The 24,712-nt window shown below is 31.8% G+C and overlaps 1 protein-coding gene across 4 annotated transcripts in view; it reads left to right on the top strand.

The window, feature by feature from the left end:
- The window catches only part of Suco (SUN domain containing ossification factor), a 77,657-nt gene that overhangs the window by 19,593 nt on the left and 33,352 nt on the right, over positions 1–24,712 (top strand). For all 4 annotated transcript variants that reach the window (XM_063240047.1, XM_013157840.2, XM_063240048.1 and 1 more), the window contains exons 2-10: positions 5,637–5,751; positions 7,384–7,494; positions 10,869–11,023; positions 12,404–12,541; positions 12,762–12,912; positions 16,349–16,472; positions 17,043–17,167; positions 17,677–17,744; positions 22,960–23,067. In XM_063240047.1, coding sequence (XP_063096117.1) covers positions 5,637–5,751; positions 7,384–7,494; positions 10,869–11,023; positions 12,404–12,541; positions 12,762–12,912; positions 16,349–16,472; positions 17,043–17,167; positions 17,677–17,744; positions 22,960–23,067 — 1,095 coding nt within the window. The remainder of the gene's footprint in view (positions 1–5,636; positions 5,752–7,383; positions 7,495–10,868; positions 11,024–12,403; positions 12,542–12,761; positions 12,913–16,348; positions 16,473–17,042; positions 17,168–17,676; positions 17,745–22,959; positions 23,068–24,712) is intronic.

Below are 24,712 nucleotides of genomic sequence, written 5' to 3'. Positions count from 1 at the left end.
GTTCTAGGAACTTTGGCTTACATGGTCAGTGTCAGAATTGATGTTGACGTTGTCATCTTTATCATCATCGTCATCATCATCATCATCGTCATCGTCATCCAGCCATACCACTCTTCTGAGAGCATTTTATTTTATCATAATAGACCATTTTCATTATCCATGCACATGTAATCTGATTATTCACTTTTGACCTCCTCCAGAATTTGGAAATCTATTTTTTCATATGTTGTTTATTGATTAGCCTACTTCTACCAGAAAAATCAAAAGACACCTTTTTAAAAAAAAAAAACAAATCCTAAAGTGGTGTGGGTCTGTTGGACCATATGTGATTCTTGAATAAACATGCACATAAAGTGTTCCATGGATTATAAAACTGGGTCCAAATCCCGTTTTGCCACTTTTGCACATGTGTGTGCTCCTGTTCATCATAACAAGTGGGTAAGCACATAGGTTACTTCCTGTACATCTCATGTAAAAATACTGAGACACGTAGCTAGCTAATGTAGCACTGAAGTACAGTGTTACGGTAGAAAAGTAAGAGATGAGTCTGCTGGACCCAGGGTTAGTCAAGGGTTGGATGTAGGGTGTTTGTCTCAGCAATGAGAAAAGTAACTAAGACACATGCTCTTATACATTTGCCAACCCATAGAACTTAAAAGGAAGCCCTAATATAAATTGTGGTCTGAGTGACAGTGTATCAGTGTAGTTTCACTACTTGGAACAACTGTAACACTATGGTGGGAAATATTGGTAGTGGGGAAGGATATCTTGTATGCATGAGCAGGAGTCACCTGGGAAATCTCTTTACTGGGGAATCTAGAACTGCTCCACAGAGTAGTCTGTATTAACTAAACCCATCTATGTTAAAATTTTTCTGAATCTAGAACTGCACCAGAAAATAGTCTGTTACTCAAAACCATCAATGTTAATTTAGTTTTTCTCTGAACCATGTTCTCAGGAAAAAAATGTACCACCTATTATTCTTTCTCAAAATCTGTAATGTTTTTCTTTATGAGCATTATAAATATTAATATTGTGTTTATGTGCTTCAAATTGTTAAACAACTTTAGTAACATGTATTTCACCAAGTCCTCAAATGAGTAACATGAAGTAGGTAATACTTCTGTTTTCTATGAAGAAACAGACACATAGAAATACTTAATGAATTTCTCCAAGATTGTACGACTGTGTGAATAAGGACTAGTCCTTATTCTTTTGTCAGGTTAAGCCAACTAGTAAATTGTCATGTATTTTCTTGTAATATGCACTTCTGCAGATCCTTACCTTACCTCTGTTATTGTGACCCTCTGATTGAATGGAAAGACACTTATCTCCAAAGTGTGTAAATGTTTGATATCTTAAATCAATGACAAATACATGGCATGCATGCCCTAGCGGGCTGTTTCTTATCATTGAAAGCACTAAAAGATCACTGACCTAAATGACACTCATGTGATTTTAAATAAGATATTTAGTTACACTCTATAAATATCTGTCTGATCAATGCCACATTGGTGGGGGAATAATTGGTAAAAAAGATAAATATCCTTATAGCTTCCAGAATCATATTCATAGTGTCTCTTTCCCTTTGTCCCCCATCCCCATTTTTTAAATTTGTGTGTACATTATGTTGCATGGGCAGAGTGATAATACTAGTGGTGGTACTGATTAGAGAGGACAAAATGGCTAAATTTTATTTCTGCTGTGTGCTATCTGACAATTTTTCACAGAGAACTCTTACATAGTTAGCAAATACTTATCAAGCACCTTGTATTTGAAGGATTGATTTGTAAGGTCAGATTACAGACTGTCAAATTCATTTTTAAGAAATTTATCATAAATACCAACTAAGTAACAGGAATTGTCAATTTTTTTGAAATGAGAAAGGATGAAAAGGTTTGCAAGGGGCATATATCTTTTACAGGTTTAGAAAGAAACTAATTTCATTAGGGTTTCGTTAGGGATTTTCATACAGTTGTAGGAAGTTGTTCAAATAACATAGAAGCTGGCCCATTTAGTCACATAACAAAGTACCAAATCATCCCAGTATGATCCACTGGTTCTTAATGGGAAGGAAAATATCTGGGTGACTTGTTGAAAGTAAAAGTTGCATTGAGAGATTCATTTTTGTTCAGCAAAGTTGAGAGTGAGTTTGAGATACTTTTGTTTACTTTGATGGCTTAAAATTTCTTTACTGATATTGGTGAAAATTCTTTATATGTTTTAGACATTTTTTCTTATGGTTCTATTAAAAATCCATCCTGTGATATTTCAGAAGCCTGACACTTAGCACAGACTGATATCCTGGTAGTGTATGTACGTGAACCTTAAGTGGTTAGAACCCAGACCTTGAGGACAAAGATTCTTATAGCTTTGAATTTTGTGCCTCCCCTTATTAAAACCAAAACCATATCACAGGGTTATCTACTTTAATCAACATCTATTCTTAAGTGGGAATTGTGCAGGAATGGTCAGTTTATATATACCATTATACTGACCATTATGAGGGAATATACTTCATTAATTCTTTAAGGTGGATAAGACTTTGTGAATATTTGAGCAAATAAATGTTTATTTCTAAAACTTAGAACTTAGGGTTATGTAATTTCATTATATGACAATTGAAAACAAGAATCATGAGATTTAATATCTTTTTATACTAACTAGTTAAAAGGGCTCACACACAAAAAGTTGTTGATTATAAAAGCAGTACATATTCATGGTAGAAATTTACAAAGACTAGAAATAGATAAAGAGAAGGAAGTGGCATAATCACAAAAATAATACCTTGAGTTTTAGTTGTTCAAACTTCTTGCTGTTCAATTGTATGTACAGTAATCCAGGTTTACCTGCAGGGGATATATTGCAGGACTGCAATGGATGTCTATAGATGGTTTTGAGTCTTATGATTTTTGCATACCTAGATGCGTTCCTGTGATGAATTTTAATTTATAAATTAGGCATAGTAGATTAACCACAACTCCTAGTAAAATAGAACAATTACAACAATATGTTATAATAAAAGCATTATTAATGTGGTCTAAAAATACTGTGTTTTTACCTTTTCAATTAAAGAAAGTACTTTAAAGCTTCGTTTTGTCACATCCAAATTGCCACCATCATTACTCTTGTCTATTGAGGCTGTTATTAAATAAAATAAGGGTAGGTGAATATAGGCACTGAGATCCTGCTGTAACCCACATGGTTAGTAAATCACTAATGGGTGGGTAGAGTGTAGGGTGTGGATATGATAGACAAAGGGATGACTCACGTCCTTGATAGGACAGTGCAAGATTTTATCATGCTGCAAGAAAGAATGTGTAGCTTAAAATGTAAATTATTTCGGGAATCTTCCATATGATATTTTTGGAATGCGATTGACTGTGGATAGCTGAAACTGCAGAAAGCAAAACCATAATAAGGGAGGACAACTAAGGATGCTAAGATGATATGTACAGATTTGTGTCTTGCTAATATAGCATAAAAATTTCCAATAAAAGTAAATATTTATTTTTATTTTTTTAGATTTCTTATAAAGTTTTGAATAGCAAATATAATCTTGAGTTTCAGAATTCAAAAGATATAAATGATTCAGTCAGTGGAAAATAACTTTCTGTTGTCCCTATCACACAGCTACCTAATTTTCCTTATGTATACAAGCAAGGTGATATTTTTTTCAAAAAGATTCTTTCAGAGAAATTGATATGCACATTAGCACACCACTATTATTATGTATCTTACTCTTTTCCTTTTTTAATTTTTGTTATAAAGCTTTGGTAATTTAAAAAGTCAAATAGTTTAAAAGGTCTGGTATACCTCCACCCCCACACACTTGTTCTTTTCCTCATTTCATTTTTGGAGGAAACTCTCTTAACTTTCATCTCTTAACTGACTAATTTGGTTTTACCTTTTTGTCTGTAAAATAATTGCCTTGTTACTTTACTATTATTTACTGCACATGATCAGGTTCTTCTAACTATATGCTGCTGATGTGTTTCTCTTGTAATTTGATTGAGATCAATCAGTATCCAGTGTTACACTGTTGTTAGTCTGTTAATCCTGTCAAAGCTAACCCATACAGGTAGAATCTAATCTCTTTACTATTTGGTAACATTTTTTTTTTTTATTTTCCTGGAATATTTAACTTGTTTTATTAAGTTTTCTTACTTTTCTATTTAATTATAACTATTTTATTCATTATGTGGTACTCCAAACTTTCCAATAACCATCAGTTGTGCTGTCAGTTTCATCCTTTGACTCATCTGGAGTTGTGATACTTTCCCATCTGGACTGGTCTCCCTTTTTTCCTTGTTTTACAGCTATCAAACTGGAATTTCTCTTTCTAGACGTGTTGGGGTTCCCTTTCTCTCTTTCTTCTCAGGACCAATTGCTATGGTTATTATAGTTTCATATAGTTCTGGTTTCCTCTTCTTAGAATCTTCTTGACTATTTCTGCCTTATTTTTTTTTACATAAAATGTTTGCCTTTATACATATTAACCATGGATTTCAAAACTGCTGAATGTTATCATTTTGAATTGTGTGAAACTGATATTTATTCTAGTAAAATGGATAAGCTCTTTTTAATAACATTACTGTGTTTCATAGTATTATACCTAGGAATATATTTTTACATACAGAAGTTTTTAAAATGTTGATTCTTTTGAATTTTACATTTATATAAACTTGTTATCTGTTGGGTTTTTTTTTTTTTTTTGATAGTACCAGAAATTGAACTCACGACCTCATGCTTGCAAGGCAGGTGCCGTTCAGCTATATCCTCGGTCCCTAAACTTATCTGAAACTAATATAGATAGACGCCTTTGTAAATTATTATTCTTTTTTAAATCTTTTTTACCCTATACTATGTGATACCAGTGATGATGGACCTATATAGGTTTGTATTTAGGTTTCTTCACTAGTGTATTATCTATTATCCATGTATTTTTCATGTTAGATACTTATTATTGATTAAAAGTCTTGGTAAGTGGTAAGTTCTTCAGTGGATATAATCATATTTTCAAATAGAAAACCAAATATTTTATTATGTCAAACCAGTTTTGAATGTCAAAGATAAACTACTTGATGCTAACAGTGATACATTCTTTGTTTGGTGTATTCTCAGGCTTTTTTGTTCTTTTTAAAAAATCTTTGTATCTTATTTATTTATACTAATAGCCTTTGTAATTCATTTGTGTATAATATTTCTGTTAATTTTTATATCATTTTCTATGTAAAAGTAATTTGAAAGTTTCTGTACTTCAGAAAAGTTAACTTTTAGAGTTTTTGCTGTTAAATATTTAGTAGAGCTTATAGTCTCATTGACATCTGGTACTTCTGTGTAGATTAGCTCCTTGACAGCATTTCTGTTCCTCTTTGGAATATAGTTACCAAATATTGCTTCTGTGAAATCTTTTGTTGTGTCTTCAAAGACTTTATAATGTCTTAGGATGCTGGTAATAATGTTTTTCTTAGGATTAAACACTTTTAAGTTATTTAGCTCTTAAGGGTATTAGGATGGGAACTTCACTTTATTGCCTCAAATTCTAGCCCATGTAGGAACTATAGTGACTTAATTATTTTTTTTTAATTCTTTTTTGTTTTATTTTGTTGTTTCTGGTTGTGGATATTTTACAGGCTTCCCAGTTGGCATGTGTGTTGTAAAGAGAGTTCTTCAGCTTCTGCAAAATCGTATTACTCTCAAGATGATAATTGTGCACTAGAAAATGAAGATGTACAATTCCAGAAAAAGGTACCTTAAATAGAGTTGACATTATTTTGTGTGTAGACTATCTTTAAAAATAGTGTTGCAGTTTTCAGTGGAGTTCTGTATTATCCTTGCTATACTCAAGGTGTATAGGAATAAAGAGTTAACTCAAATAATTTTGAAATTAAGGTAACTCAGAGACTGTGTGTTTATTATTGTTGTTTATATTTAGGATTTCATTAGCATCCTTAGACTCAGTTCTACAGTAAGAAAAAATAGTGCATGTTCAGAAAACTAGAAGTACATTCTCTCTTACTTATTCCCCGCCCCCGCGCCTCCCTCCCACTGGAAGTTGAATACTGAACTACATCCTCATTACCCTTTGAATTTTTTATTTTGATAAAGGATCTCACTATGTTGTCCATTTTGAGCTTGAACTTGTGATCCTCTTCTCAGCCTCCTACATGCTGGAATTAAGGGCATGCACCACTATTTACAGTTAATGGTGTCTTATTAATGCTGTGAGCACTTAGAGGATTTCTAAAGAAACCCCAATTTTATAAATACAAAACTATTTGAAATTGAGTATTACAGGGAGAATTTGTAGTTTTACATGATTAAATACAGTGAATAGAGAGAATCCAAAAAAATGTGATGTCTCTAACTCATGTATTTTTTATCATTTTAAATGGTAAAGATGAATATTAACTAGATTTACCTTTTGCCTCCAACTTCAATGTATTTTAAATCATAAAAGTAATTTATACTAACTGTAAAATGTTCATACTGATATACTACTCCCTTCCTAAAGAAACTACAGTTAACAATTTCTTATAAAAATGTTCAGGTCTTTTTCTGGGGCTATAGATATACAAACTAACATTATTTCTATTAAAATATCTTATAAATATTCTACAGATTTATTTATACCTTCCCAAATCATGTCTCACATGTTGCTGTGTTCTTTTGAATGACTGCATTTTCATATATCACAGATAAATCTAGTTTATTAATTATATCCTTCTTGATGGGCTTATGCATTGTTTCCCAGATGTGTCTGTGCATATGTATTCATGGATACAATGCGTTTATCGGTGCCCATTTTTGCAACACATTTACATGCTTTTTTTTAGCACAATATTTAGAAGAGATTTGTTGAGTTATGTAGAATATATTTCTAGGATAGAGCATTTAAAATTTTGAAGATTTGCTAGTTACTTACCTTCCAGAAAACTATAATTTTATGTTTTTCACCACAATCCATGAGGCTAATAAATCTAATTTCTTCTTTGAGATATTTGGAGACCAAATAAGCAAAGCTCTAGGGGGAAACATTCTTTTTAGCAAGCATTTATATATCTGAAATGTACAGATAGGCTCAAGAAAAATGAACATAGACTTTGTTTTTATCAAATTTGTATTCTAAGAAACATTTAAAGACATGCAGGATGAAACAAAATGCTGTATGTACATTCATTTTATCAAATATTGAAGTGCTAGGCATGTAGAATATTTACTATGATAAATATTGATAATATTGGAAAGTAGGAGGATGCAAGATAAGATAATATAGACCATAGTTGGTTTTAAAGTGTAGAAAGAGATGGTCTTTATTGTTGTTAGAGAACTCTTGAAATAATTGTATCAGTTATTCTTTTTTTCCTTATTGCCTTACAGAATGAAAGAAAGGTACCTGTAAATGCTGAATTATCAGGAAAACCAAGTTCAGACTTACCAATTCCTCCAGAAGAAAATAAATTAAAAGATGAGACTATTGTGGATGTACAAGTAAGTTGTGTTGCTTTTGTTTTTAACATGCTCCTCCATGAGATAGCATACCTGTTTGGCTTCCATATTTGTATATTGTTATTTTTTTATTTTTAATTACTGTGCAGTGGGACTTAATATTATTTACCTCCTTATAGTACTGCTTTTTAGAGTCATACATTTGTAATAAATTTGATTATTCTTTCTGAAGCAGAAGTATGAGTTAAACATAGAAGACAAAATAAAATAAAGAGAAAGTAAAGAATGACATGATGCAAAGGCCCCAGACTCCCAGACTACCTAAGACAGACCTGGAACTCAACAAGGTGGATAAATTTGGAAGTCAAACACTGGAACTTTCTGAAATGATAACTACAGAGGTGACCAAAAAAAAAAAAAAAAAAAGTGGAAAAGGCTATAGAAAAAAACGATCTCTCGGGTACAGAAAGAAATGATGCTTTAAGTCAAAGATAATAGAGAAGACACAAATAAAAGAATAGATGAGCTTAGAAAAAGATGGGAACAAAAAATGCCCAACGTAGAGAAATGGAATCCTTAAAACAGATCCAAACAGAGACCCAGGAGATTAAAACCTCCATTAAAAGTATATGTAACAGATTGACCAAAGAAAAGGATAGAATTTCAGATCTTGAAGACAGAATTGCAGCTAGTAAAGAAAGATATCTCTAAACTAGCAAGAGACCATGAGAAATTAACCCAGCAGCTACAAGATGAAGCAAAGAGGAACAACACAAGATTGAGTGGGGTCAATGCGGTATCTGGAGATGGCACGAAAGCCATAACAATCATAAAGAGACCATGAGAAATTAACCCAGCAGCTACAAGATGAAGCAAAGAGGAACAACACAAGATTGAGTGGGGTCAATGAGGTATCTGGAGACGGCATGAAAGCCATAACAATCATAAGTATATGTGCAACTAATACAGGAGCACCCAACTGTGTAAGACAGTGGTGGACATGGAAAATTAGATGAGCAATAGCACAGTTGTAATGGGAGACCACATTGTACCCATTGTTACAGAGAGACAAATGAACTTGACAGAAACTCAACAAAGAGATATCAAAGCCGAACCAAACCTGTCAACAGATAGAGTTAATAGGAAGAAGCCAATTCCCAAGACCACACACCAGTGGCCTGGAAAGATCTGGTGAGCCCAGCACTAGCCTGGAGAAGAAGCCACACCCCAAAGCCCTGCTGCTATCGGGATCATCAATAAGCCATTGCCCTGTGACTACCACTCTAGGAACACCAAATCAGGGGAGCTCAGGTGCCTAGTCCAATTCATTAGACTGAGGGATAGGCAGCCAATGCAGAAAGCTCTTGGGATGCAGCAGTGGACTGATTGAGAGGAACACAGGAAAACATAATGAAGCTGTGAAACACAATTTCAGACCTCAGCCCACACAGAATTAAGTTGAGGAGACACAGCCACAGCAGAAATTAGAAGTCACACCTGAAATTTCTGAAAAGATACCAAAGTAAAGAAGCAAGTTCTTCTAGTGTTTGGTTAATTTTACATGCCTACATCTGTTGGTGTGGACAGCAGTACTGATGATAATGAGGCCTTATGGTAGCCATTATTAATTTCCTGTTATCTTGTTTTGAAGTCCTATATTGTTAATCATTGTTGTGTTTTGTTTGGTTTTATTCTGTTTTGTTTACTTTTTATTATGTCTGATGGTTTGGGCAACTGTTTTGAAGATAACAAGATATATTATGGTAGCCACTGTTGATTTCCTATTATCTTGTTTTGAAGTCCCTAATAGCCTTCATTGTTTTGTTTGATTGACTTTATTCTGTTTTGCTTGATTTTATTCTTTTTAAAATAAAAAACAATTTGGCTCATAGTATGTCTTCTCTCTTCATATTTTCAGATAAATGTTTTGTAAACTGTCTCCTGTACAACAAAAAGTATTTTATGTAGAGAACAGTAGTTTAATATGAGTGTTTTCACATGCATGAAATATGAATTAATAGGTAATAAGTAGAATGTTATTCCATGTTGTGCACCAGTGTTTGTGAAAGATATTAAAAACTAAAATAAATACACTGTAAACTCAGAATGTTGAAACATCTGGAAACAGTTTAATATCAGCAATAGCTGTAGGAACTGGATATTTGATATAGAGGTAGAAACATTAAGGCAAATCTTAGTGTCTCATATTAAAAAAAATGTTAAAGTCAGAATGAGAGAAAATTATGTTTCTTTGTTAATACAGTTAGTGCTCTTCTATGACTTGCTGGGCTAAGGATGTAAAGTGAGTTTCATTTCATTGGGTTTTGGAAGACATTTGTTGAAGATACGTACATAGGAGTAAGAGAAAAGTGTTACCTGTTGTCCTTCAAGTTATGTGATTGTCCTGAACGTTCCTCCCATATGTTTTCTTGATTCTTTATCTTGATACACTCATGCTCAGTGAGGTGTTTGATGCAGCTGGTATATTTATGTTGTTTAGTACAATAATCACATGTGGCTATTGAGCACTTGAAGTATGGCTAGTCTGTGCTGAGAGTTACTGTTAAGCATGATTTTTGAAGACTTGGGTAGAAAAAACAATGTAAAATGGCTCATTTAAAATTTTTTGAATATAGTATTGAAGTGATACTATCTGGTGATATGGTAGGCCTTTTTCAAAGCCTCCATCATAAACATGCAGTGTATATTTATGAATTTTTCAGTGGAAGTAGTCCACATGATCGTGCTTTGTATTCTTTTTACCATATGGTCTGTTTTGTGTTGTCCTTTACTAGCCCTTTGAGTTGAAAGAAGTACATAGAGTGATACCCTGTATCAGAAAAAACAAAAAATTAAGAAATTCTATTTCTCATTGACTGTGGGGGAGGATGTGCTTCCTGTAAGAGGTTTTGATTGTGAAAAAGTATAAGGTAGATTTTAGTGTTTGGAAGGATGTCCCAAGGCATTATTAAAGACTCAAGGAATACAAAGAATCATTATTTTATAATGTCACTCAGGTGTATCTTATATTGTTATTTCTGGATACACACCATTTCCTAAACTGCTTAGGGGCAAGGACTATGTGTTGTACTGTCTTATATATTTATATAGGACTTGTTAGTTGGTATTAAGGCTTTTATGTACATTTAGAGGAAATATTTGTAGGTTCTGATAATATAGTAAAAAGTAGGAAAGGAGAAAGGCAAGCTCTTTATGCTACTTTTAAGTACTATGAAAAATGTATACATACTTTTTTTTTAATGTGAACTATATGCCCTTAGTGGTAGTTAGAAGAAAGGATTTTATAAAAGTATGTTTTAGTGAATATTCTTATTTATGGTCATTTTTCAGCTTTTTGTAAATTTTGTTCAGCAAAAGAGATGATTTATTCTCACTAGTTAACTTTATTTTAACAGAATATAGAGTCACAAAAGTTAAGACCACCTGTGACTGAGACACTGCCTGCAGTTGATTTACATGAAGACTCTTCCAGTGTAGTCATGAGCAATGAAAATGTAGAAAATACTTCCAGCTTATCTACCTCAGAAATCACTCCAACTGAAAAGCTTGAGTAAGTCATTACAAAGGGAGAAAAAAAAATCCCTAATGATGAAAACTTCCTTTATAGGATATGGCAGCTGTGATAGTCAATGTTGAAGTCTAGACTAGACAGTAGACTTAATAGTATCTGTGTGTTATGTGTTCTGAATGGACTTTAAGAGGTCTTTTGTTTATTTGTTTTTTAGCTGTTTAACTCAGTGAAATTGATTACGTCCTACTCAGGAAGCCTCTACATAGTATAGGCAAAGTGAGGCTCTGCGTAGGTGTTTGACAATCTTTTTCATATTTATCTAAAATTTAAATGTCAGATTATTCATCTCCATTAAGGCTCATGGGAATTCCATTCATAGTTATATCTTTATGCAAATAGCTGCTTTTTCAAATTTAATTATAGTATTTAAGTCATCACTGCTTTAGAAAATCAGTTGTTTACTCCTCTGAGCTCCTTTCAGCAGTAATCTAAAGAGCAAAACAAAATGCCTTTCTCTTACTACTACATTAAGATTTTCCTTTATCAAAGGAGTGAATATAGATACATAGAATAATATCTCACATGTGTCACTTAATATCACTATTATAATCATATTACCTTTTTTTACAAGCTGTTTCCAGTGCCTGTCTTCCTTGGGAATGTGAGGGCCTAGGCCAGCGGTGGTAAACTGATGGCATGTGTGTCATAGCTGTTGTTACCGAAAGCTCTAGAAGGTTTGCCATCTGTAGTGTTTGCTAAAGGAGATATACATAGAGGTATTACACTTACCTTTTAACGACTTCCCAGAAAGGGAAAGGAAAACAGAATGTGTATTTAGAAATAATAATTTTTCAAATTTATTAAATTCTTAAATTTCTTAAGAAATAATACTTCAGAAACAGCTTTAGCCTAGATACTGAATATGTGAATAATGCCTCCTGTTCTCCCATTATATTAAATAGAATTGATAAGAAAAGGGAGATGAGACAAGGACTCATGTCAGTATATTTTTTAAAATGAAATTCTAAAAGTGCCTTGGAACTTCAATGATATGTTTAGAGATAAGAGTTTTGATAACTATAGACTGTAACTGTCACGTTGGTGAAATTAATATGCTAACATTTAACTTTAGATAGTCTACATATACAATAATTTTTAAAATCTTACTTTTTATAAGACCAAATACTAATTTATAAGATGTGATTTCAAAATTTGGTCATTACTTTTTCTAGAAGCAGGGACTGAGCAGTAGTTACTACATGATTTAAAATGACGAATTCTTGAAAACATTGCAGAACTGGAAAGCATTCTTCTTTCTTTGGCTTAGATTATGTTTTGGAAATCATTAATAGAATTTATAAATTGCCTTACATTAGGCGCATTAGATTACCAGGTTGTCATTTTTGTTTCTTCTTTTAGTGAAATAGAAAAATCTGGTACTGTCCCTATTACCAAGCCAAGTGAAACTGAACACTCTGAAACCAACTGTGATGTTGGTGAGGCCCTTGACCCAGATGCTCCAGTTCAACAGCCTTCCTTTGTCAGTCCGCCTGAGAGGTGGGTATGAGCAGACAGTGATTTCTCCTCGATAGGACTTTGTGATGACAGTAGTACCATGTTTGAATGGACTTTGCTGTATACTTGAACTCTACTGACATAAAAAAGTCTGATCTCTGTTCTTTTCTTGATTTACTCTGTATAATGATAATTACAACACTTTAGATTGTATAAAACTTGTTAGCAAGCTAAAATTTATTTATCTTTTGGTTTCAAATAGCCTTGTTGGCCAGCATATAGAAAATGTGTCATCTTCACATGGCAAAGGGAAGATAACAAAATCAGAATTTGAATCAAAAGCTTCAGCAAGTGAACAAGGTGGTGACAATCCAAAATCTGCATTGAATGCTTCAGATAATGTAAAAAATGAGGTTGGTATATAATTGGCACCATCTCCTACTTTATTATACAGTGCTTTTTTTTTGCTTTTAGCCGATTTTATAATTTGCTGCCTATAAAATTAGAACGTTTAAGTAACTATGTGTGGAACTGATATAAACTGTGATTCTTGGGAGCAAGTAGTCACTTCATGATACAGTATAATATTCCACTGTAATATTTACATGTCAGGTTGTTTCACTGCAGTATTTACATGTAAAGTATGAATGCTCTTCGATTATTGATAATTAAATGATTTTCAGCCAGTACCAGTTATTTGACACTACATACTTGATGTCCTTATTTAAGCTGTGTCTTAGAGAACAGTATAGAAGCTGTAACTTAGTAACACCAAATTAAACTTACCCCTCAGAGTTATTCTCAAGAGACATTCTATCTTTTGTTATGTATGTGCAGAATAAAATTAGACTAACTTACATGTCAGAATATTTTTCTTAAAATAAAGACAAGGTTTATCATAGTGGAACAGTTTTATATTCTTTTTCTAAGATCTTCATTGTGTTCAGGTACAGGCTGATACAAAATTTCCTGAAGAAACTGTTAAGTTAAAGCTCACTTCAGGTTAGAAACAACTAAATAAAAGATAAGACTTCTTCATGAACTTAAAAACAAAACATGTGGAATTAAAGAGTTGTTCGATATATTGCACACCCCATCCACATTTATTCCTTTTAAATTTGGGGTATTCTTTTCTCCACTTTGTCTTCTCACCAGTTCTCAGTGTGTTTACACTTAAAACTAACTGCACTTTATTCTGGAAACAGCGTCACTGGAAAGCTATATTTATGAGGCTTCTTGTAGGTGCTCAACATTTCACAGATCAGCAGCTTGAACTAATTTTAATCTTCTCAGTGAAACCAAGTCAAACATATGTTAAAGTGTAGTTCACAGATTTCACTACTATAAGTAAAGTTAGAGAAACATTAAGACATGTCTCCCGTGGAGCTATTTAAAGCATAGTGACCAGCTCAGTCCTAATGTCCTTAACTAGTAGCAGACAGAAACTACTCTTCATTACCCTAAGAGACATATAGTGTTTGTCAATCTGTGCTAGTAGGCAAATGAGTGGAATTTTAATTTGTTAATTACCTTCTAAATCGTGTCCCTGAAAAATGTCACAGATGATAAGCAATGAGTAATACAATATTCAGTAATTTTATGTGACCTCCAATGCAAGATAACTCTTCCTGGTTAAGTTTGTTATGAATAACAGAGTTTGCTTCCATATGCAGGTAGATCTTCCAGCTGTCTTTGTTAGTTCAGAGATCTATAGGATACCATTTGCCAAGGTTATACACAGTACATTACAATGTGAATTTATTGTATTGTTTGTAGTCTGTGTCACAAAGTTTTACTGTATTGTTTAGTTCTTTTATTGTTGTTAAGAGGAAATAGTGGTTTCTTTGCTTGGAACTTAATGGGCATATATATTCCCTCCCTGCACTGTGGCAATTTTGTATTTAGGTTTTACTTTTTAGTATCTTAGGTTCATTTTTATAATTGCCTTTATTTTTCAATGCATTCAAATTAGATTTAAACAATTTAATTTTTAAATCAAATGCTAGTTCTGTAATCTGTATTTTATCCTCTACCCTCACCTCCATCCTTAGCAGGCACATATTTCCTTAAGGTGCCTAGGTGGTTCTGCAGAAACACTCCAAGATAAAAAAAGGAGAAAGTTGTGTGGCAGCAAGATTTCTTTTTTGTGTGTGTGTTTTTCCTTTTTATCGGTACCGGGGATCGAACCCACGACTGCCTGCTTGCAAGGCAGGCGCTTATGCCGCTGAGCTAAATCCCCAGCCCCAATATATAAACTGCAACTCTTGTTTTTTTTTATTTTTTTTTATTGGTACTAGGGATTGAACTCAAGACCATGCACTTGCAAGGCAGGCACTAATGCCACTGAACTAAATCCCCAGCCGGCAGCAAGATTTCTAAGTCTTCCTAAAGGCAGGGTTGGGAATGATTCTATTTCTAAGACCAGAAAATATGTAATTCTAGAAATAATTTTTATTTTATATTAGTATTCAAATATTCAAAAGCATGCCCTAATATAGCAAACCTGTATAAAATGAAATTTGTACTGTTTACCAAAATTAGTCCTCTAAACAGACTTTACACACTTTAAAGACATTGTTAATAAGCACAGTAAGCATTGACTTAGGAATACAGAAATGATTGCATAATGAACATGTGTTGTACATTATTTAGCTTAAGAAAAAAATACACTGTATGCTCTTCTTCATTTACTGTATCATCTTCCTCCTCTCTTTTATAACCATTGTCTTCAGTGTGTTGATTTAAAAAATTTTAATTTAGCACTTTCCAAATAACCATAAATAGTACCGACACATATTGTTATTAAGCAGTATAGACTGTACTGCAGCCTTTTGCATTTTACTCAACATTGTTTTTGAGGTTCAGTCATTCATTATTCATGATACCAGTCTTCAGTAATGAGCAGTCTTATGCATGTTTGCTTGGATATATGTGCATTTTCACTGATACTTATAGATACATATAGAATTGATAATATATGCTCCTTGTTACTAAATTTTGAAATGTTTGAAACAGTCTGTATTTTCCATGATTGAACAGATACACTACACTTTGCCAGATTGCCAAACTTTATCCTCCATCAGATTGGCATAATTTATATCGTGTTTTCATTTGCGTTCCGTAATTATTACTGAGGATGTATTTTCTTTTTTGTTGAATTCATTATATATATTTATTCTGTTCCCTCTAACTGATTTGTAGGCATTGTTTAGGTTGCAGTAATTCCTCTATGGCTGAATATATTGCAGATAGATTCTAGTTGTCTATTGTTTCATGTAGTTTTTGATATTTTGATTTTTAATTAATTTCTGATACTTTGATTTTTCATTTTAATGTTAGCATTTTGCTTTAATTTTTTTCATTTTAATGTCAAATTTATCAGAGTTATGCATTTTGCATCTTGTTAAATCCTTCTACTGTGTTAATATGGATCACAAAAATGTCTTTCTTAGTAATAAACAGTATATAGTACTTGTACTGCATCTACTTCAAATCTAAGTTAAAATAATGTACTTATTAAAGGAAACTTTTTAGATGTATATAATATTTCTATAAAACCTTAAGTACCATGATACAAAAAATTGTAAGATAGATTTAAAAAACTAAATATTATATTAATTTGTATTGTTTGTAATTGCTTGCTTAGTATATAATGCAATTTCTTTTTCGTTTTTGAACGTCTCTAATGTGAAGGAATGCAGCTTACAGTGCTTAGATAGAAATGGTTGCGGTTCTTTTAGTAGAAGTCTAACTTAAAACTTTTTAAAATATCATTTATTATAAAATTAAACTTAATTAGTCTGTATTCTTTGAAGTTTGAAGTCTGTTATTTTTTGGCATTTCTTTCAGAGTTCTGATCTTGTAAAACCAGGAGAAACTGATGCTACACCTGCGGTAAATCCCAAAGATCCAGAGGATATACCAACATTCGATGAATGGAAGAAGAAAGTTATGGAAGTGGAAAAAGAAAAAAGTAAAATTTACAATGTTGCTGCTGATTTTTTAATATATCATTTACCTTTATATAACTATATGCAATTTTAATCTTAATTAAAACTCATGTAAATTACTGAGGATAAAATGAGACAAAATAGCAGTGATTTTCATTTCACTATGTAAGAGGAAAATTGAAGTGGAAAAAATTCTGAGTCAGAATGCTTTAAACTGTATATGCAAAGTAAAATGTTTTTTGGTTTGTTTTGGTGATCTTTTTTTCCTTTTGTAGAATAAATGTCAGAATTAAGAATTCTTAGTATTGGGGTAACAAAGACCCAAAATTATTTCCATAGACAGAATTCATTTTCTGTTACAGTACTTAGACTAAATGAATCATTTTTGTGGGTAGTTTATTTTCATTAGGGATGTTTTAAGGTATTAGAATGAAGCATCTTGAAATTCTCATGACTTTTTAAGATATCCTGTTAATCATCCTCTTAATTATTATTTGGAAGATAGTTTGTTTCTTTTAGAATCATTTTATTTCTGGGATTATTTTTCAATCATAATCATTATATGTATACTTAATAATGAGGTTTGTCTATAGGTCAGTCATTGCATCCATCTTCTAATGGAGGACCACATGCCACCAAAAAGGTCCAAAAAAATCGAAATAATTATGCCTCAGTAGAATGTGGAGCCAAAATTTTGGCAGCTAATCCAGAAGCCAAGGTACTTCAGTGTAAATTATTTTTATTTAAATATCACATGCTGGTGATTGGTATGCTGGGAGGTACATTTTAATGTGAGCTATTTGTCTGATTCACTAAGTGCAGAATTATGCCTTTCAAAATATTTTATTGTATTAATTCTCATTATATTAGTTTACATATTTATTATATCCTGTTATTTTACTTTTAAAACCTTTTGAAAATTTAAAAATAGGTAATAGAAAATTATTTTATAATTTATAGTTCATATTTTATATAGTATATAATATATTTTATAATTTATAGCAGTAGACATTGAATTTTAAATGGATTGTTATAGGAATAATTTAATGTCATAGTCTTAACTGATACATTTTATTATTACATTTTATGCCTTCCTTCCCCCTACATGTGATTCAGGCTTAGGTATATTTTAAAATCTAAAAGAAATCTGAAGATATTTAGAACTGAAATAATTTCTTTTTATAATTTTTCTGTAAGTGATACATTCATTTTCTCATTTTGAAATAGAGCACATCTGCTATTCTTATAGAAAATATGGACCTTTATATGTTGAATCCATGCAGCACTAAAATTTGGTAAGTAATACAAATTTTTTAAAAGTACATTCTATATGTACATATTATGTTATGCTTTTTATTAGATTGATTATTCATATAATCATTTAATAAATGTTTGTGATTGATTAGTGCTAGAACTTTACAAATTGAGCACAAAATACCTTTCTTCCCAAGAGATGACAAGAAATCAAACAATAACAATAACAATAACTGATTAAACAGTCATGAAATATTATAAAAGATACTATGGCAAGTGTGTTTTAGATGGAGCTGAATAACATGAGGGCTTCTTGAGGGGAGGTAGTGCTATAGCTGAATCTTGTAAGAGTCTTAACAAATGGCAAATGGGGGGTCCTAATGCTTTTAAAAGGAGCATATTTCTGTTGTTGTTGTTGTTGTTTGGTTTTTTTGAGACAAAGTCTCCCTGTGCGCATTGGGCTGTCCTTGAACTCACTTGGTCCTCTTGTTTTAGCCTCCTGGGGGATTACAGGTGTGCGCCATCATGCCCAGCTAGGAGTGTATTTCTTCTGGGTTGTTGAGTGGGAGCAATGTGTAGAGGTTCTTTTAGCATGACAGAAGAAAAGTATATTTAGAGTGGAGATAAGATTATGCTGGAGTGTTAGTTTAGGTGTAAGTAGGCTCTTTAATGCTGCTTCTAATTTAACAATTTTTGAGCTTTATATTTATTTATTTATTTACGGGGGGTGTTGAGCAAGGTTTTACTATGTAATGCAGACTGGCCTTCAACTTGCTTATGTAACCCAGATTGGTCTCAATCTCATGGCAGTCTTCTTGCCTGGGCCTCCTGAGGTTACAGCCACGTGTCACACTCCCATTTGAATTTTATTTTAAAGACTATGGATGATAGATGCCATTTGTTTAAAGAAGTAACATCTCACTGATTTAATTTAAAGAGTTTGTTCTCACAGGTGAGTTTACAGAAGAATGCAGTTAAAAGCAGAGAAATCAAAGTCTGTTTTTATAGTCCAACTTTTAAAACAAGCATTGCCAGTTTGTATGCAGAGGAACTAGGATATATTTGAAAAAGGTTAGCAAATCGTTAATTCTTAATAATTGGGTGTGAAAAAGGGGAGAAGTATTTAGGAGAAATCTCTTAGGATTTTGGCTTCATTGCTTATATTTGTGATTTTTCCACTAAGAATATAAGAAAAGGAACACATTTATGGGGTAAATAATATATGACATACCTAGGTTTATTACATGATTTCATTACGTAAATGCTTCTGATTAATAATGGGGAAAATCCCCAGTATTATGCTAATTTACTAGAATGAATAAATAGTATGTAATAGTTAAGGCACTTTTCAAACCTTGAAGATAACATTTATTCTTTTCTGCCACTCTTGGATTCACTTCTTTCAGAAACATGTACCTTTAGATTCAACTAGAAAATGAACCAAACTGTTGTTGGCAATAAGAGATGATCACTGGTCAATTTATCGTTACCCATAGTAACTCCATACTGTTAAACTTACTTTTTCCTTAAGTCATTTTTTCCGTAAGTGGAATTTGAGGAAATGATTATCTGAGATCATAAAGTGTTTATTAGGAGATTGTATTTTTATTCGTAAAAATCTTGTAATCAGAGAGAGTTGAAAGTTTTACGCTCTTAATATTTTGTATGTCAAGCAAAAACATGCTAGGGTGAAGTTATATGAAGCATTCATTTTGCATTATTATGGTTTGCAGAATAAGTGTCATAACTACTGACACTAATGTTTCAGAGCATGTATTTGTGTAATGTGTTTATTATTATATGTTTATGTGTGCATTTCAATAGAAGCCTCAGAACATCTTTAACTGATTTTGATTAAGTAGTTTGACCACCTGTTACAGTAAAACTACACTAACTTAGTTTTCTAAGTCTTAGTATCTTATAGAGTAAGTTTATATATCTCCTTCATAAATGTCCTCACTCTTGATGTCTCTTCATTTTTTTTTTCTTTTAAATTTCACAATGATCTTATTAAGTTCCCTAAAAACTCATACTGGCATTTTCATTGGACTTGTATCAACTCTAAATGAATTTTGGAATATTTGATATTTTAGGACATTGAATCTTCCTATCCTTTTATTGATAAGATGTTTATTGAGTTCTTATATGATGCTGCTAATTCTAGAAAAACATTTGTTTTTTTTTTCTTACTGCCTAGTAAAAAGTCTAGACATGACTTAGTTTAAATTGTAAAATGAAATATAAGCACCCTAGATAAAATGTTAATGTATATTGTACGTATATTCATTGCTTTATGGATTGTCTTTTCAATTTCTTTATAGTTTCTTTCAATGAATAAAAGCTTAATGTAGTTGTATTTGTCTGTCTGACAATATTAATTTTTTAAAAATCAGATCTTTCCCTGATTTTGGATCATATAGATTTTGCACTTCACATTTAGATTTTTAATCTCTCTGGATTTTTTTCTTTGTGGATTGTCTTTAGGAGGTATCCATTCCCCTTCTCCTGATTTTTCTTTTAAATAGTTGTTTATTTAGTAATTCATACTTTACCCTCTGATTTATAGTGCTCCCTTTATCATAGAGTTCCCTAACCATAAGTACTGGTTTGTATCTGTGCTCTCTTTTTTGTCTCATCAGTTTCTTAATTCCCTCCAATGACAGAATACTTTAGCCTTAAGCTGTAAATTAATTCAATGTAAAAAACAGTGTGTATAGTATATTTATAAAGATACAAATATACATTCTTATTTTTATCCCACTTTTCACAGATGTAAACATCATACTCTTTTTACAATGATCTATTTTACAATTTAGAAATATCTTGTCCATCTCTATATTCCGATGGTAGAGACCTTCCTCAGTCTTTTTGATCATTACATTAAATTCCTTCTTGCGAGTGTAGTAGACGTAGTCTACACTTGGTAGATATTTGGGTTGTTTGTAACTTTTTGTTTTGGCAAAGCAGTATTTATGTTAGAAAGCTTGTGCATACACTGTCTTATGCTTGTGTGGATAATTAGGAAGAACTAGTTGTGGTTTTCTTTTTCTTCAGTTAGTTTTGATAAATTGTTCTAGGAATTGGTCTTTCAAAGTTTTATAGTAATTGTTTTTTACATTGTTCTCTTTGTTTAAGTTCCTTTCAGCTTTAGAAATTTTCTTTTTTTTTTAAAAAAAAAAATCTGTTATTTGATCATTCTCCTTAAAAGTCCATGGAAATTTATCCATTTTGCTTTTATCGATTCCCTCACCATGTCTTTGTCTTCTCTTTCACTAATTTCTGCTTAAAACTTAAGTTTTCTATGTTCTTTAGGCCTAGTCTGTTGAACTTTAATTTTTTAAAAAAATTGTCTATTGGGGCTGGGGGTTTAGCTCAGCGGCATAAGCGCCTGCCTTGAAAGCAGGCAGTCGTGGGTTCGATCCCCGGTACCGATAAAAAGGTAAAAGACCAAAAAAAAAAAAAATTATCTGTTATACACATTTAAATTTATAAATTTCCTTTTTTACTATATCTTTTAAATTTTGATTTTTTAAATCAAACTCCTGTTACATTTGAATCTGTTACTTTATTGATTCATTGATTTTTTTTTTTTTTTGAGATATTGAGGATTTAACCCAGAGCCTTTACACTGAGTTTATATCCTCAAGCCCTTTTTACTTCTTATTTTGAGAGAAGATCTCTAAGTTACCAAGTTGTCCGGGCTGGTCTTGAACATGTAATGCTCCTGCCTCAGCTTCCCAGGGTACTAGGAATACATATGGGTGCCACCATACCTGGCGATTGAGCCTTTAAAATTTCTGACCCAAGCTAAGGATTATAGTACATGCTTTTAGTTTAGGAGGCTGAGGCAGAAGGATCACCTCAAGGTTTAAGCCATCTTAGGCTACATAGTGAGCTTGAGGTCTGCCTACATAGTAAGGGTCTGTCTCAAAAAGCAAGGGAAATATTTCTGATACATAAGTGGTTGCACAGTATATCAAAACTGAAATTGAATTTAACTTATTCAAATCAAAGTCTGACTTTCTTAGTTCTTATTCTAACACTAGAATGTTGTAGTACTGTGGAAAATACTTAGGCTTTGGAGAGAGATAGATACATATTCTGACTTCCACTTGAGCATTTTTATTTTCCACCTTCTGAAACTTAGTTCTCTTGCTTGCCAAGATTAAGCACTGTGTTAATTTTAATGCTTTTGATTTGCTCAGCATTTGTCAATATGTAAAATCTCATTTGATACTTTATTAAAGGAATATTAGATGTCAGAATATTTTTTCCTTCCCCAAATTCCTTTACATATGGACTTTTATGTATGTAGAATGCTTTTGTTTCTTAAGCAGCAACTTTTGTGGTATCTTTGCACATTACTTATAGTTAACTAATATTTTTTGTTATAGTGTTTTGATAGTGGAGATTGAATCTAGGTCCTTAAGTATATGCTCTGTAGCTGAAATACAACCTGTCTTCCACCACCATTTTACAAACAGCTTCATTAAGGTTGATATAAACTGCAACTATATAATTTGATAAATTTGACATTTTTATACATCACCACAATGAAGATTATAAGGATATCCATCACTCCTAAAGTTTCTTCACACTCCTTATAATTTCTCCTAAAACCGTCTTTCCCCACAATTACAGGTTAGGCTTCTATTACTCTAAATTACTTGACATATATAGATCTTAATATCAATGAAGTATATAATTTCTACCAGTTTTAATGGGTGATTATTTCATTGTCCATGGAGGTACTGATGATTTCATTGTCCATTGGTTAATTACTTCTGTGGTAACTATTTAACCTTTTCCTTCTGCTTTTGTACACTGTGCTTCAGTGTAACAAACTAAACACAAAGGTGAACATTGGAGCCATGTTATCCTTAAGAGTACATTGCTAAATCATAGGCTTTGATACCTTTAAGATAATATGCAAGTAAATTCCAAACTGTCCAGTAGACTAGTCAGATTCCATTATCACTGGCTGTTCTTAGTAATTTCTTCTCGTAGAATATGCTTTGTTATTAAAAATAAAAAGAATCTTAAAACTATGATAGAACAAAATCGGTATCTTGTTGATATACTCGATAAATACTTATATGGATTCCCTTATGAATAACTCAGGTTACAAGTCCTCCTTCATTACATTTTAATAACTTTTAATGGATGTCTAGTGTATGCATATTGTTATGTCCTATTTAATATGAACTGTTATTTTGAATGGTTTATCTAAATGATTGTCTTGTGTTCTTTTTGAAGGTTTGTTATTGAACTTTGTGAACCAATTCAAGTAAAACAACTTGATATTGCAAATTATGAATTATTTTCTTCTACTCCTAAAGACTTTCTGGTTTCTATCAGTGACAGGTAAATTGAACAACTGGTTTCAGTAGGCCTACGTTACACCTTTAGAATAAAATTTAAAAATGGGTCACTTGAGACTTGTGTATTTTTTTAATAGTAGTTTTTAATAACAGATATAAGCTCTTGTTAATCCCTTTTTTTATTTGCTTATATGATGCCTAAACATTATAACCACATACTATTTTTTTAAAGGAGAAAAAAGAAAAACAATTTATTAGAAAATAACATTAAAATATGTAGATGGATAGACGGTCCATATGAGAAAACTATTAATAGAGTAATCAGATGTTTGCATCTATTTGTACTGAATGAGTTTGCTTTTGTAGAGTATAAAATAATATTCAGTTGAAAGTGATCACTTAATTTTTGATATTTCAAAAAGAAGGCAAAACATAAAATATGCCATGCACAAATAAATATCATAAATGCATATGTAAAATAATACACATATGTAAAATGTATACATACAAACCACGAGTAACCAGCTCACATAGGGACTAGTAAAAATATATTGTATTATATCATGTATTAAAAATTTTGTCATTATTTTTTTAGTAGTAGATACTGATATTATTCCTTTATAAATTGAAGAAACAAGTTGGGATTAATAGCTTGCCCAGGGTATGTAACGTATTAAAGGATCGAAACTCAAATCTACAGCTGTGTCACTTTAAGGTCTTTTCTTTAATTCTTATTCTCTATTCTATCCTAACATTTCTTTGAAAGTTATTAAAAACACAAGTGTTTCATTTTATATTATGAGGTATATTTTTAGAAAATGACATTTTCAAACATTTTTGGTACTTTTATAATTGTAAAAGAAGTAAACATTGTAAGGACCTTGGAAAAGAACTGCATTCCTGTCAAAGATAATCACCTTAGCACTTTAATGCATTCCTTTCAGCCTTTCCTATGCATTTATTTATTCTAGTAATATATATTTACCTTTTATTTCTTACAGCCTGAGACTTTTATTTTATAAACAGACCATTTTTAATGAGCACTTAATATTTTCCTCTTGATGGATGTTTGTTCATTCCATGAATACATTTGCATGCCATGATATTCCATGTAGGAAATTATTATTTGTTTTATTATCCTTGAATCATTAAGGTTTTGCTATGATGTTTCTCCCATCACCGCACACTCAGCAATGTATGTGTACAGTTTTTGAAATCGGTTCTCAAAATCTTTTGAAAATTCCATCTACTATTCTGCTACTAACCTTTTTCTCTGAACGTCTTTGTCTCTAAGCCAGAATTTTCTAATATGCTATATGGACATAGCCAGAATGACACATTATTTTTTTTTAAATGTGAGAGAACTCTTTTGAAGCATTCTTTACATACCTCAAACAATAATAATACTATTGGATTTTTATGTTAGGTTACCTTTTAAACCCATCAGCTACCAATGTAAAATTCATCAAGTTCTATTATGATGGTAAAGTTTTTTCCTACTTGACACCAGTATTTGTATTTATACTTCACATCATTATATACTTGTTAGAATGTGAAGAATCATTCTTCTCATTCCAAAACAATCTCTTGGCTATATTGTAAAATTTCTAGGGAGGCTTCTCAAACTTCAGCAGAATTCTTGTCTTGCGTTTCTTTTCCTTATCTTGTTATTTCTTAAGAGTGACTTT

This window comes from Cavia porcellus, unplaced genomic scaffold (genome assembly GCF_034190915.1).
Source record: "Cavia porcellus strain 051 isolate PalLab524CR breed Dunkin Hartley unplaced genomic scaffold, mCavPor4.1 scaffold_29, whole genome shotgun sequence".
In the NCBI taxonomy this organism is placed as follows: Eukaryota; Metazoa; Chordata; class Mammalia; order Rodentia; family Caviidae; genus Cavia; species Cavia porcellus.
The sequence above is the reverse complement of the archived record's forward strand: the minus strand, read 5'-3'. Positions and strand labels throughout refer to the sequence as shown.